The sequence below is a fragment of the Atta colombica genome, unplaced genomic scaffold (genome assembly GCF_001594045.1).
Source record: "Atta colombica isolate Treedump-2 unplaced genomic scaffold, Acol1.0 scaffold83, whole genome shotgun sequence".
NCBI lineage: Eukaryota > Metazoa > Arthropoda > Insecta > Hymenoptera > Formicidae > Atta > Atta colombica.
The window spans coordinates 1782077-1798637 of NW_017259576.1; the positions used below are offsets into that span (position 1 = coordinate 1782077).

The window sequence follows — 16561 nt, forward strand, 5'->3', positions numbered from 1 at the left end:
ATTTATTAATTAACAACGGTTAATGACAATGAAATAAGAAGACGAAAATAGATATTGCGTGTATGTGAGAAATTGTACTTCAATCCTCATACTCAGAAAATACATAAAGAATAATTAAAACAACTAAGACGTAAAAAAAGTTAACAAAATTTCAGAAGATTATTATAAGATTATAGAAGATTATAGAAAGAGATTCATCGCGTGAATGAGCAGTAAATACAAAAATAAATTATTACATTTTTCAAACATCGGCAATATTAAAATAACTGCATATAACTACGTAATAAATAATTATTTGCCTGAAACAACTACTAAAAAAAGAAGCAAAAAAACATTTAGTTTTCCCTATTATCGACCGAGTGTCGTTCAAGCATATAAAACATTAGTAATAACATTAGTAATAAAATATTAGTAATAAAACATTAGTAATAAAAAACCAAATTAATTATTCAATTATATAAATGAAAATAGCGAAGAATTCAAAATTTTCTACGCTTATTAGTGACATATACGGAAGCAATAAGCTTTTCTTTTTAATCGATTTTAATCAATTAAATTTTGGACTATGTTTTGATAAACAAATATGATACTGATTTAATTAAATAAGTTTTTAGATATTCAATTTGTTGTCTATTTTATTCTATTCCAATTATAAAATTTATACAATGAGGAAGGAATTATTCAGAATTCTTCAATTTAGTTCATCACACTAAAATCTGTTACAATTTCTTATAGCATACAATAAATAAATTTTCCATCGAAATATAGTCGTCAATCCAATATCTTCTGGACATTACTTTTCTGAAGCAAATTTAATATATAAAGATATAGCATGATTCGAATTTTTAAAAATGATTTTTTATATGTATATTTTATAAATAATATATATATTTATATTTTAAATCAATAGTTAATACTGTGTACAAATGAAACATGTAGATAAAAATATAAATTAATAGGTCGCTGTACTTATCTGATAATGAATATTAAATCAAATTATAATTATTTAATTGTAGCATTTTCGTTATCGAATATCAAATACAGAAATATTAAATGATACTGCATTATTATCATTTAGACATATTTTAAAACGTAGTTTTACATATCAAAACATTTATGCAGATATAAGTGCAGAATGATATTCATTGTCAACTGTATATTTCCGATAGTGTGTACATATCGAGAAAAAGAACAGATTTTTAGTTGAAGCATTTCACTGCATTAGCATGAATCCCAAACATTCGGCGAATCAAGAGCTTGCTGTCAACGTTGTGGTGCTGCTTTTGGTTTTGGCATTTTAGCTAATATTGCTGGCATCTCGTTTTTCTCGTCATATTTTTTCCACAATTCATATAAATTTATTATATACCGTGCTATTTCTTGAATTTTTTCCATATCTGCATTTAATTCTGCGAACCACGATTTGAGATCTTTTTGTAATATCACGCAAGCTATTTGTAAACAGCCTGTAAAAAAAGATATAAATTGTCATTAAATTTTCTTGTAATGCTATACTTAGACCATTAAGAACAAAACAATTATCTTACCAATAGCTATTTGATAAGGTGGATATAACAAACATACGTCTGTTCTCAGACTATCATTAATAATACGCCACGCAAGCATAAGTAGCTGATCATCTGGTCCTACATCTTGAATTAATGTTAACAAGGGACGGTATGGTTGATATACTATTAAACAACAGTCCAAATGTTCCAAAAGATAAAACTCACACTCCAAGATATGATTTGTGCGATATGGAAATTCTTGCGAATATGCGTAACTAAATTTGTTCTTAACTATAAAAAAAAATAACATTAATTAAAGAACTATTTAATTACATACATATTAATCCCTCAATGAACTGTAACAAGATATAATATATCATGGAACTTACTTACATTTCCCATTGTTGATATCAGTCTACTATTAGAAATTACTCCAAACTCTTCTACTTTCGATGCCAGAAAGACAGTAGTAGGAGCTAATAATAGAGGGTCTATACATTTTAAGCTATTGCGAGCATAAAATCTTTTAAAATATACTGTCGCAGTAGCTACCACTTGTTGCCTCAATTTTAACTGTTCACCTATCATCTGTATCACTAGTGACAGGATTTATATACAGATGTAATTACAGATTATATTACATATAAAATATGCTTGTACATAGTAATGGTGTGACAAAATGTACAAACTTCTTAACAGTCAATTACAGTTTAGTAAATGTTAAATCCTTGCTTTAATGAATTTATATTAATGAATTTGTATTAATAATTGACGATTGAAATAAGTATATTGAACTATTTAATATTTTCCGTTAACAAATATAAAGAACAAAGCAGAGTTTTGTCAGATGAAACTATACACTTTTTATATATCTTATAAGTATTTATATATTAAATGTATATTTTATTTAACATCAGATCTTATAATATATGAGAATTGACAATCTATCAACAATGTTAATAGAAAGATAGATAAAAGGTGCTCTATCGATTAACAGATATACTTTAGAACAAATTTGTAAATCTTCATCAGATGTGAAAAGATTATTTCAACTTACTGCTAGAAAAGAAAATAAATATTTTCTGATATTCCTCTTCCGTTAGTACCGATAAATCATGTTGACGTTCTCTGATTAAGTCCTGTTTATCCAGTAACCATTGTTGACTATCGAAAACAGAAAACCTCGTAAAAACTGAAATTCGTTTGTTGAGATTTTATTGTGATTTTCAAACTTACTGATGCGAGCTCTGCCAAAAATTCCCGGCCATTCTATAACTAAATTATCTGCCTGGGAAAACTTTGAGGCGCGTTGGATGGTGCTAATCGTGCTAATTGTTCAAATCCTGTTATGCTGAATGCATGTAATAGTGTTTCTCAGATTTCTCACAAATCAACTCTGTATTTGCGCGAAATACAAACGGGCCGAATACTTTTTTTCTATACAAATTATATCGAAAGAAAAATCTTCGCTATTTTATACGCACAAGTACATGTCTGCAAATCTACTTTGATTCCCCCAGAAAAGGAGGGTAACCCGGCTGATCTGGTAGCAGTGGCAGCTGACTTCTTGTGGAGAGGGGAGCATCCCGTTTGACGACGTTGCAATTGGCCACAGCTATCGCCAGTGCTTGAAGTTTTTCTGCTGGCTCAACAAATCAGAAGATCGGAATGGTCAATTGGCGATGTGATAACATCACATCATGAAAGCCCAAGACACAGTGCGAGGGAATAGCGATAGCGATAGAAATAACACGATTCAACCTATCAGAAACTATTCCGATATATCCAATTTTTGATAGGTTGAAATCATGTTATTCCTATCGCTATCGCTATTCCCTCGCATTGTGTCTTGGGCTGAAGAATCCTACGGCCAAACACATAATGGGAAGATCCCACAATTAATCACATTGCACAATTGAACTATTCACAACAATAGCCGATTGAAGTTTATTTATTGATGTGGGCGTAAATAAGGGGAACAGGGGTAGTGTTTACCTTCTTTTGACAAGGAAAAATAATTAAATTATGAAAATCATTTTTGTAACAAAAAGTTAAATTCTCATTGCCTAATGCATTATTTGTAAGAAAGTTCGCTGAAAATTCTTGAAAATTGCCCTTGATATAAGTATTTTAGGCTACGTTTCAAAACTTCTTCCGAGGAAAATTTTACTCGAAATATATAATACACGTATACTGTAGCATATAGAGTAAAATCTTTCTCGGAGAGGAAGTTTTGGAACGTAGCCCTCATAATTAATTTTGTGTAAAGATAAATTTTTTGCCCTTCCCTTCCTCTTGGATTCATTACATTTTGGTTGCGTTCAGTGGACTCAACAATTGACTAAACGCTTATTGGTGTATTCTTTTAGATCATCCAATCAGCATTTTAGATGTGGAAGAATACATCAATAGCAGCGAGCGCTTACTCAACTGAGTCTGAGTTGAGTCTACTGAACACAGCCAGGAGTTCAAAATAGCAAAGCGACTGTGTATCAAGTGATTGAATTTGATTGATTGGATTTATAAGTAACAACCAATCATGTTCATTTGTTCGGCGAACAAGCTTGCCGTTTTGTCAATTTGAACGCGCCCATTAATCCAATCAGAAGATCCTCCATTAAATTAGCTAATTAACTAACATGACAATCGAGAATTCTAATCGCTTTAACATTTCAAGAAATTGTATGTTTAATATGTAATGTGCTTATTCTTAATATAAATTTACAATTTAAATGTAATACACAAATAAGTTATCTAATTTATTTATATTGCTGTATTGCACTAATTATCTCAATGATTTCAATTAAAAACAAAATATATTTTCATGTTTTGACAATTATTATAAAAACAATTAAAACAAAATCTGTTTAAATTTACAGATCAGAGATAACAAATTATGTATTTCGAAATGTTGTCTTATGCTCATATTAGATTGTGGATTAACAATTTCGCGACTGATTGGTTCTCTATTTCAGCCAATCACAATGCAGCGAGTCAATTCTGTTTCTTAAATTAATCATCAATTAAATTAATTGGAGTTTGAGCAATCAAAAAATAGATTGCAAACAAAACGGTTTCTTTTTCAATAAGTTCTAAAATCGTTATTGAACATTTACCATGAAGTATCATCATTACCGACTGTTTATCGGACATACAAGACGTAATGTAAATTTCTCCAAAAGAGATTCTTACTTATATCAGAGAGAAACTTGTGAGAAAGTGGATATCCCCGTCTTTTTTCTATCAAACATCGTAAAGTAGTGTCTACGTTTTTTTGATTCTTTTCCATATTATTATATAGATTAGACAATGAACAATTATATAATAACATAAATAATCAACTTTAATCATTCGTTTTTATCTCAATATATATAGTAATAGCATGAAAAAGAACCACGAAAATGTGGACACTACTCTATGAGGTTTGGTATACGAAAAAGGCCGGGATGTCCCTCTCAGATTTCTCTCTGCTTATATTTACTGTACTAGCTTATTCTCTTAAGTAATTTTGCGGCTTATAATATAAAATAATAAACAATAAAACTTCAAACTTTTTATATTATAAGTGACGATGATTAGATTTTGAGCAAATTAATAGATAATGAGAATAAAAACTTATAAATAATGTTCAAAATATATTAGAATAAATTATCATCAGTTGGATAATAATGATAAATGCAAAATTCAATAATAACTTATTCAGCAGAGTGATGTGAAAAACTTCATAATGATGTCTATTTTGTTTTAAACGTCACTATATCAGAGAGCACAAAGTCGTCTAAAAGATAACTAAAAGACAATTAAATTGTTATAAAGGTATCTTTTAGTGAAAGAATATAGTTGACGAAAAGATGATTAAAAGATGACAGATGTCGCACTGCTAGTCCTCTTATAGTACAACTAAATCTTGATCTCCATCTTATCCATATAAAGATGATTTCTTTGGATATCTTTTAGTCATCTTTAATATTTCTTTTGGTTTTTATATTTTGATACATATAACATTTAATACATCCGAATTCCTAAATTAATTTTTACACAAAACGAATTAAAATTGCATGACTGACAATATACATCCCATTTCCTGCAATGTTTACCGTGTCCTATGCAAGTGCACCGACGAGATACTATTAAAGACCGACATCCTTACGGGAATTCGCGTCTTTGCGATTATTAAAGTGATTAAGAATTAAAAATTGATAATATTGTATTAATTTTATGATTTATTAGTTTAGTAAACGTAATTATGCATTTATAACTCAATAATACTTGATTTTTCTTTAAAATTGTGATTTCAGTATTATCATTAAAGTTTGATGATTATCAACAAAGATGATAATCGCAGAGAAAAAACTGTAATTTTTCTGCAATATATAGAATATTATAGCTTTACAAGTATGCATATTTATTTATGGAACATTTATGTAATAAAAAAATCATGAATTCAATTATCTCTGAGCCCTTGGGACCCTTTTTATATCGCCGAAAATTTGCAGGATTGATGGTGCTTAATAGTATCTCGTCGATGGTAAGAATCTTTCATCATAGTCTCCTTCGGAGACTCGATCGACAATAAGATATTTTATTAGCATTCATTAGAACACGAATAAAATTTCTCATAATGCTGTACCTTTTATTCTATTCTGTATGATTTTCAAACACGAGAAACTGAACTCCATCACGTCCATCTAGTGGCGATCTCGCGTATTGCTCGAATGAATGATAAAAAGTAATACCTAATCAAAATAACGGAAAGATATCTTTTTCACATTATCTTTTCGGCAATATGAAAAGATATCTTTTAGTCGACTTTTTACTTTGCGAAAATAACAACCATAGAAAGATGACGAAAAGATATCTTTTTTAAATTATCTTTTCGACAAGACTAAAAGATGTCTTATAGATATCTTTTGATCTTGTTAAAAAGACGATCTAAAAACAATATCTTTTCGTCATCTTTTAGACATCTTTTCACTTTATCGGAAAAACAACTTAAAAAAGCCTTCTTTTCGTTATCTTTTAATATTTTGTATTTTCTGGGTAGATAACACTCTATCATTACTTTGCTAAGCTAATTGAGATAAATTATCACAATAAAAAATAAATATATTCTGAATATCAAAAGATATGTTTATTTAATCAAATGTAAAAGATATTTTAAAAATGCGTAACATTTATTACACTATTTACATTATTTTTATATTACTTTTAGATTCAATATGTTAAATAGATATCTACATGGATTTTTAATCATCCGAAGTAATAAAATTTAAATAATGTCAATTCAAAAAATTTATACATAACAATAAATTTGAAGCATTTTTATAACACTAAATTAAAAAAATTATGACTAAGACACATTAATCTCTTAGTTTCTTTTTATTTCTCAATATATCTTTGTTAGTTGTATTAATAATAATTGTACTTTTTTTCAAATGTAGATTCTTCATTACATTACGTCACATACCTTTTTAATTTTTAAAAAGTAGGCGCTTGAATCATCTTCCTTCTCGGTAAAAATGTTTTATCTTTATTTATATTTTACTTCATCTTTAATAAGATTTTCAATTTGTTCTGCTTCTCACGAATTGACACGTGTCGGTACAATCTATTACAGTAGATCACGATAGACGCGCAGATCGAATCGTAATAGCATTCGGGATAAAACACTTGAAAGTAAAAAAAATAAATTATTCATCAGTCAGATTTTTATACGACAGCACGTGTCGCTCCTCGTGTTATAAGCGAACCGCAGCCCCTTCGTGAAAGCTATCATTTATTTGGTTCATATCGTGTGGTTTTCATGTCGCTCAACTTTCCTGTTATGCTTATCGTGTATTTATCAGCGTGACACAACTCACATTCAAAATCGTACGATGTTATGAGAAGAAAAGCAAAAAAATATAGTATTCTTAACGCATTGCGAATTTAGGAGAGGAAATATATAGACAAGTATTGTCTGTCACCGCGGTGATTGACATTTCGCGAAGTATAATCTCTGTAACTTCTTTTTTTTTATCGCTCCGGCAATGAGTGGAATAAAAAATAAAGGAGCGCGACACGCGTTTCTCGACAACCCGTGATTACCAAACAGACAACGTTACTTCGCAATACCGTAACATGTTATTATAGTGAATACGCGCAATGTGATACTTATGTTATAGGGGATGTCTGGAAAATGTCTGAATCTTGAGGGAGAATCGACAGCCGCGCAACAATCAAGCATCTCGGGGAGATGCAGTCGGCGGTGAAACATTATTACAATATTAATAAGATCCTCTTATCGAAACTTGGCGGTTGGCCAACGCAAAGTAAATTCATGAAGATATTGTTGCCGACCATAATAATGTCTTTTGTTTTCAGCATCGGTTTTCTTGAGGTAAATTTCTGCCGTTCTTCATGTTGTCGGTGTAAAACTATGTGTGTCAGTGTAAAAAACTGTTGCGTGAATAAAATTTGTAAAAGGAAGAGAGAAAGAAAGAGAGAGAGAGAGAGAGAGAGAGAGAGAGAGAGAGAGAGAGGAAGAGAAAAGAAAAGAGAGAAGAGAGAGTATCTCCATGTGGTTAATATATGTGTAGTGTATTTTAGATGTGATTGGAGAAACATATAGCATCAATTTCGAAATCGCCTTTCTAAATTTTTTAACACAATAAAATATTTTAAATATTACCTTTTTGCAAAAAAACTTGAATGTGTATGTGTGTACGCGTGCGCTGTGTGTGTGTGTGTGTGTGTATGTGTGTTACTCATATCAATTAAATATACTAAAGCAATTCAATCAATAAAATTATGCGGCTGACCTCTAATTGTGCCGCAAGTAATTTTAAATTATCACTTTTTAACGTATCACAAATAATTACGAAAACGAAAACTTGAAAGACGACTTTAAATAAAACTTTTTCAAGTTTTAAATAACTTTTTTGAGAGAGCTTATCTAATTAATTAAACACAATCTTAGGGTTTAATTTAAAAAAATTTCATGTTTATTATAAAAAGGAAAAGTAATAAAAAATTAACGCTTTCCATTCTGCATATAACTTACATAGTTCTTAATGCAGGTAAGTGGAAATTCTAGAGACGCGCAAAGGTGTCCACAATTATTATCATCGATTTTCAGTTTGTAAGACTGTCTGAAACATGGCAAACCATAACCGAGGACTGTGAATGCTTCATTGTAATGTTAATTACATTTGGCGCTTACTGTAAATTGTTTACCATAGTTTTTAAAAATAAAAATGTAAGATTTCGCGAGTTCTTCTTTTGCTTAAGCTCTTAAAAATTATAAGACGCGGATTATATCCTTCGTTTTGCATTGTTTCTTAGATAGAACACCTGTTGTCGCTCATCGATTATCACTGGCGCATTTTTACGCATTCTTTGGAGATACAAATTATGCACGAATATGCTATTGTAGGAAGGAAAATAACGATAAGTTACGCCGGTAATGATGAAACAAACGCAGGTCGTGCGGCTTTTAACGCCGACTCATCATGATTTATGATTAATGTTTCTCACTATGTATCATTCTAAATTGCACACTGTACATTGTACCTGAATCTAAATAATACGGCTTGATTGTTTATTTGTACGTTTTTACATCGTAATAATAATGCGAGTTGCAGTTATGATTTATTCGTTGATGAGTCTTTACATGCTGATCCCAGTAACACCGCAATTATTGGATCTCTTTATTCCTCTTAATAAATCGCGCTCTTACAAATATCTGTTCGATATCGACTACAGCTTCGACAGAGAAGTGTATTATTATCCTGTATTACTCCACTCATACCTGACAACTGTACTGACTATGAGCCTCATGGTAATAACCGATACGAGCTACATGTCGTTCGCGCAACATGCGTGCAGTCTGTTCGCTGCTATTGGGTATCGTATATCTATACCATTCATTTTCCTTTAATGTAAGAAAACTTTTAATGTAAAAGAAAAATTTGTTTTCTTTCTTAAATATTCACATATCATAGATAAAATTTTGATCATGTTTCAAAGGCACCGACTAGAAAATCTAGTCTCAGAAAGTAATTCAAAGAAAAACAATTATTTTGTTGAGGATGTAATTTGTAATAAGAGCAAATCACGAGATTACGAAGACCAGACTTATCACGAACTGATACTTCTCTTGCGGAAACACCAGTTGAGTATTGAGTGAGTTTTGCATTCTTTTCGGTTTGCATTCTTTTCGGATACCGCAAAATGTTTTGAATCATTCGTTTATGTGTCTTTCAGATATACCCGTTTGTTAAATTCTTTATTTGAAATGTATTCATTTATGTTACTCTTCATTACTATCATCATTATGAGTCTCTTGGGAATTCAAGTGAGCTAATAGCTATGATCAATACATTATCAATTAGAAATGTTTTATGTTACCAATCATTATTCTTGAACAGAGCTAGCCTAAAATTTGTAATTTTAGGCTCTAGCTTGACAGCATTCACGCCTTCCAAGTAGAACGTAGAAGTCATAATATTATCATAAGAACATTATATTAATAGCTTTACTGACGTCATTTATAAGTTCATTTTTTTAGTATCAAATGACGTTACTCATAAAAAAATTTTCATGCATGAATATGTATAAACATACATAAATATTCATAAACATGCGTACGATCGTATATGAAATATGTCCTATATGAAATATGTATCATATATGTTCATAAATCCCTCTTTTGTAAAATTATTTTTTAATATAATAGAAATAATAATACTGATATGAATATAATTAAAAATGATTAAAACAGTAATTTTCATACTATTTGTTTAAAAAAAAAATCAAGCTTGAAGAAATGTAAAAAAACACTTATGTATAATTATATATAAAATTATACAATTGTGTATGAGCAATTTTTTTACATTTTTTTTTTGAACGAACAATGCGAAAATTATCTCTTTAATTATTTTTTATGTTTTCAAGTTATTATTATTATTATTATTTCTATTATACTAAAAAGTAATTTTACAAGAGAAAGAGGGATGTATGAATATGTATAGACATATTTCATATATTGTATATGTTTATGATTATTTTACGTATGTTTATACATATTTATATATACTCATGCATGAACAATTTTTTACCGAACATGATGACGTCTTATGATATTATGACTCAATTATGGCTGTGCATTCTACCTAGATTATTGTTTTATTTGTCATAATGAACAAAAAAGAAAGTAATAGGCACGAACGCCGAGCGTCAAGTCAAAATGACTAATCTTAGACAGCATATATTGAATTTAATTTTTTTAGATAATTTCCTTAATGAATCATAAAGAAGAGATGGTCAGATACGTAGCGATGGTAATAGGTGCTTTCATACATCTTTTCGTTTTGAGTTATCCCGGCCAAAGAATAATGGACCATAGTGCAGATATATTCCACAAAGCGTAAATATGTCGCACCAAAGTTATTCGCGCAATGTGGAAAAATAAAACAAAACTGTGGTAAAATGTAGATAGATTTTTCGGGAAAAAGTATCTAAAATTTCTTGCTTTCTGATCCTCAGTAGCGTAGAAGAATAACTGTTCTATTTATTTCTCAGCTTATTTAAGTATCCTTAAAATTATTTATTTTCTATTTCTTTAAGTCGTTCGTTCTTTCCAAATTTACTTTAAATAGTTCAATTATTTAAAAGAAAACAGTTGATTATTGTAGAAAGTAATGCGTTGCGTTACTGTTTGTAGATACAACATGTTGTGGTACAAAACGTCACGAAGAACGATACGGCTATTCAGTATATTACTTTACAGAGGTTTTGTGCCTTGTACATTAACCGCTGGCAAAATGTACGTATTATCGATGGCGAATTATACTTCGGTAAGAATAGCTATTTTCAATTCAACAAATATTGTAGATAACATTATATAGTACTGTGGAGAATATAATTATTTTGAATTTTAAGATGGTGCAGGCAGCTATATCGTATTTCACCGCCCTTTCGTCCTTCAGATAATTTATGATAAAAAGAAAGGAAGGAAAATTGTTAGATAATAATAAAATTAGTAATTTTTGATTTTCCAACGATATAAAAATATCCAACGATATAAACGATATAAAATTCTAATTTTAATTAATTTTTTATTCTATTGCGTAACAATGATAAATGAAAATCAATAAAAATTGATAAGAATTATATATGAAGTGAAGACTTCGTGTGAAACGTATTGTAAATTAATTTTTCTGTTTGTATGTTAATAAAAATTCAAAGAAAATTGTTATCATTATAACATAATTGTTATAATTTTTACATAAAAATCTAATCTATTATATCAATTGACGATTTTATCGTCAAAAAGTTATTTATATAAAGTTATTTATATAATATAAATGTAACTCTTGTAAAAACGTTGCGTATATTTTCTGACTTTTTTAACTCTATAACAAAAAATGGCTGACGCAAGAAATTATTAAGAAATTTTAACATCTTGTAATCTCCAAGTTTCTAGTGATGTGTGTTCAGTGTGTTTATGAAAATACAACATTATGATAAGAAACTAATTTGTGAATAACAAATGAGAGATATTACATTTATTAATCAACAACCGTTAATAACAATAAAGACAACAGTTATCAAAAAGTCATAAAAACAGTTATAACAAAAACAGTTATTAAAAAATTCTGCTTCAACTTTCATAGTTTGAAAACGCATAAGAACTGATTTAAAGATTTAATTCAAGAAGTTGTGAAGAGGAAGGTGTATGACAAGATTTTATATCAAAGAACTATTATCAAAAAATTAGAAAAAAATCTGATAAATAAATAATAAATACAAGGATTCATAAAAACCATACTATATAAAAATCATTTATATCGGTAGTTTATTTCCATCGAGTACCGTTGAATGTGCGTGCATCGGACACATAAATGCATTGTGTGAAATTACAGGAGATGTGAACGTTTATTCGATCATTTGCAAAAGATAGCTTTTAATCAATATTATTAGGATTCGATTTTGTTTAGCTGAATTTTCCTTTTTTGAGAGAAGAATCGCAGATGAGTAATTAATACCGTTTTCTTTTGTTTGCTTTAGTGCATCACTTAAGTGCACATTAAAGCTGTTGTACACTGATTTAAATTGTGTAAAAATAAAATTCATATATTTCGAATTATAAAATACAGATTTTAACAGCACAATAAAATGTATTGAGGATTAAAATGTATTCATGATTTAATTCGTTTTTGTACGTAATAAATGATTTTTGTGTAAAAAGAATTGATATCATTGTAAGAAGAGATTGAAAGAACATCCTCGTTGTGAGCCAATCGAACATGTAAAAACAGTTTAATAATAACGGAGATAAAATCAAAAAGTAATTAAATTATTCATTCAATTACATTTTTGCGCTCATGCGTCTTTTGAAATGGCTAGATTTTAGCTGCACCAACTGATATTGATCGTCGAAAGAAGCGACATGAGAAGACTAATCCTTAGAGCAACGAGAATATATTGGTTTAAATGAAGTCTGAGTTTTGAATCTGTTGATTTTTCTGAGAATGAGAAATGTCGATCATAGGATTTTTGTAATCGAATGAGCTCATTTATTAAGATTTTCGACTACTCATCATGAATCTTCGGATTGACGATGAAAAAGTGAGAAATACACGTAATGAAAACTCTGGTAAAATATATTGAAATAATATATCTTTATTAACATAATATTTGTTTAATAGAATATATTTGTAAAATTATAAAATATATTGAAAACTCTTTATTTCGGAATGGAATAAAATCATATTATTTATCTCACTTCAATAGCTGTCATATAGCTTGTTTCCTTTATAAATATAATTTAATTTCAAATATATAGTCATTTATTAATTACCGGAACACAAGGAGAGTTTTCGGTAAATTTTATAAATCTATTTTGTTAACTGTTTTATGAAATATTTATTAAAAAATACATTTTAATATAGTTTACAACAATTTTTTTCTGTATGTATTTTTCTCGCTTCTGACGTTACAATCCATAATGATAGCAATGAGTATGCAGGAAATATTGCAAAACATCAAGTCATAATAATGTCAGATGATATTAAAATGAATCATGATTAAAAAAGTATCTTTTTAGTGATCATTTTGGAGTTATTTTAATATCATAAGAATTTGTGTTTTGTTTGTGGAGTAAAGTTAAAAAAAAATCATCCTCGAATATTTATTTCCTCGAGTACCGTTGAATGTACGTGCATTGGACGCATAATATAAATGCATGATTGAAATTACAAGAGATGTTGAATCGGTGTGAATGTTCATTCGATCATTTGTAAAAGATAGCTTTTAATCAATATTATTAGGATTCGATTTTGTTTAGCTGAAGTTTCCTTTTTTGAGAGAAGAATCGCAGATGAGTAATTTTCTTTTGGTTGCTTTAGTGCACCACTTAAGTGCACATTAAAGTACTGTTGTACACTGATTTAAATTGTGTAAAAATAAAATTCATATATTTCGAATTATAAAATACAGATTTTAACAGCACAATAAAATGTATTGAGGATTTCATAATTTAATTCGTTTTTATACTTACATTAAACATACATCTTTACAATTTGTGTACGACTTTAACATGCACTCATCAGTGTGCACTATAATGCAGCCGAGAGAAAACGCTATAAAATATGTGAAAAATCACAAAGTTAAGTTTATATAAGCAGAACAATTGAAAGCTGTTGACATTAAAATAGTCAAAATGATAATTAAAAGTCACTTTTATCAGAGTCACAATTCATTTTGATTTAATGTAACCTTTGATCTGTTCGGGCATTTAATTCAGACGGCTGATGCAATCAAACATAATTAGCGAGGATGTGCGAATGTACTCATAAAATGCGAAACGCGTCTATGTTCTTTCACTGATATATCGAAATGCGTCATATTCATCGTTCTGATAATTCGGAATCTAAAGCCACTAAAGTTAATAATTAAATTAGAAAAGCAATTAGCCGTATCAGAAAATTTGAATTTTGATTGTTCAAATCATATTGAGACGTTATATTCATGCTTATCTCATGTAGTCGAGTTTTGCAAAATCGCAATCTTTAGATAACTTTGTCCGATCAAATATTATAAATATATATTATAATGTTATTTGTCGAAATCGAAAGTATTATCACGCTTGTTAATTTTTGTTTAGAATTGCGAATTATCTTATCCTCTTCATGTATGTATTACAATGATTGTAAAGATAGATGCTTGCATATTCCTTGCGAATTTCTTCTGCATATATTTTCATATATTTTAATAGTAAACTCATACTTTTTGCGTCGTAGGTAGACCCTTCATGTTTTGAAGGACGTTCTGAATTCCATAGAAAAATTGAGATATTCTTAAGAGGTAAATCAAAAGATATTTTGAATATGTATCGATTTTAAAAATATTTCGAAAATAATAAATTTTTTTATTTATAACAATAAATCATCCCTTTATATTTTGTTAAGAATAATTCTTTTTTTTTACGGACATATCGAAAAGGATTATGATATGCGGTAGATACGAATCTTTACAGATACGATTTTACCAGAAATGCAACTTTTAAAACAGGATGTACATATCTTTAAAGATATCTTTCGAAGAAGTTTCGTGAAGTTTCAAAAAGTTCTACCACTTTAATGTCGACATTGCTTATATTACAAATTACGATTACTATATTTCGCTGGGTTTATTTCCGCTGGGGAAAATAGCTCTCCCCCAGGAAAAGCTTTTTTTCTGCCTCGAGAAGACAATCTCTTTTCTTTTCGTATGAAACCATTCGCTTCAGAGTCTAGATTCCTGAAAAATATTACAGACGAAAATATACGGAAATACATAATAGTATACGTTTCGTATATTAGAAACTTTCCTTGTTTTCGTATGAGATATTTTTCAAGAACAGGCCCCTAAATCCAGATCGAAGTTGGTTTAAGGAGGTACGATATTTCAAAATAATACAAAAATTATGAAGATATTACAAATTATTCTAAATTTCATATAAAATAATACAAAAAATTTTTAATGATGGTTTATCATCTGAATCAAAAGTTCTTTTAAGAAATAGTATTTAAAAAAATCTTTGCTCTAATAGAGATATATGGAAATATATTATAAAATAACAAAATTTCAGTTTTTTTATATTTAAACAATAATAAGATTGGAAGTAAGATTTATTAGATACATTACTTTAAATACGAAGTGCCACCGGTCTGAATGTTAAGATATTGAACTATTATATATATTCATTTAAATGAATTAATTTCAGACATTATAATTATAATTATAATCCAGGTTTGACTCCCGTTTGAGGCAATATTTTTCGTAATGAGTTTAGTATAATTTTTTAAGATTAAATTTGGGAAATTTGGGGGGATTACTAATATTTCAGATTGATTGCGTTGAAAGTCCGACAACCATATCGGCAAGGAATTATAATTTCTGAAATTAATTCATTTAAATGAATATATAATAATTCAACATCTTAACGTTCAAACCGTAATAGCGCTTCATATTTAAAATAATGAATATTTAAAATAATTTAGGCCCGATTGCACCAACTTTGATTTTAAGCAAGATTCAAAACTCTCTCTGTCTCTTTTTGGCTTTAAAACGAGATAGATAGAGTTTTAGTGCAACTGGATCTTAGACTATTGTTACTATTTTTTTAATTTTAGTTTATAAAAATATCAACAAATAAAGTAAAGTATAAGAAATGTATTCAATAAAAATAGAATAATATTATAAATATAATTTTTATATGTATATATAATTTATTTAAATTTAAAATATGATATTGATATATATCTGTACTATATATGTCTATTGAACTTCCTTAATCATAGACCCCTGGAATTATCCCGTCTGGCCGCGATAACATTACCGCGAAATGTCTCAAGGACCGACACGACGACGACGGCGGTGGCGGTGGCGACGGCGGCGGCGGTGATGGTGGTGGAGGTGGAGGTGGAGGATGGTCCGGCACTCGAGGAAGCCGGGACAGCCACGGCGCCGACGCCTGGTTTGATTCCGACCAGCGGCCCGGTCGATAGCACCACGGCAACCCCCGGGTC

The 16561-nt window shown here is 29.2% G+C and overlaps 2 protein-coding genes across 2 annotated transcripts; one reads left to right on the forward strand and one right to left on the reverse strand.

Annotated features, from left to right (window-relative positions):
* Window positions 1-964: 964 nt before the first annotated feature.
* LOC108692869 (cyclin-C) lies at window positions 965-3067 on the reverse strand. The gene is made up of 5 exons (XM_018201401.1): window positions 2745-3067; window positions 2566-2672; window positions 1898-2104; window positions 1548-1799; window positions 965-1466 (listed from the first exon to the last, which is right to left on the reverse strand). The coding sequence occupies exons 1-5, from the start codon at window positions 2774-2776 to the stop codon at window positions 1264-1266; spliced, it is 801 nt and encodes a 266-aa protein (XP_018056890.1). The 5' UTR covers window positions 2777-3067; the 3' UTR covers window positions 965-1263.
* A 4676-nt stretch (window positions 3068-7743) lies between these two features.
* Window positions 7744-16540, forward strand: LOC108692843. Its single transcript, XM_018201348.1, is given in 10 exon segments — window positions 7744-7887; window positions 8626-8754; window positions 8757-8949; window positions 9131-9392; window positions 9516-9671; window positions 9753-9843; window positions 10778-10828; window positions 11212-11344; window positions 11430-11497; window positions 16334-16540. Coding segments are annotated over 10 exon segments (1434 nt in total).
* The last annotated feature ends 21 nt before the right edge of the window (window positions 16541-16561 follow it).

Excerpts from the sequence above, each read along its gene's own strand:
- LOC108692869 (XM_018201401.1), bottom strand. The coding sequence starts at position 2,776 with ATGGCCGGGAATTTTTGGCAGAGCTCGCATCA. Across the intron at positions 1,800-1,897 it reads ATCAACAATGGGAAATGTAA|TTAAGAACAAATTTAGTTAC; the intron begins GTAAGTTCCATG and ends TTTTTTTTATAG. Across the intron at positions 1,467-1,547 it reads ACCTTATCAAATAGCTATTG|GCTGTTTACAAATAGCTTGC; the intron begins GTAAGATAATTG and ends CTTTTTTTACAG.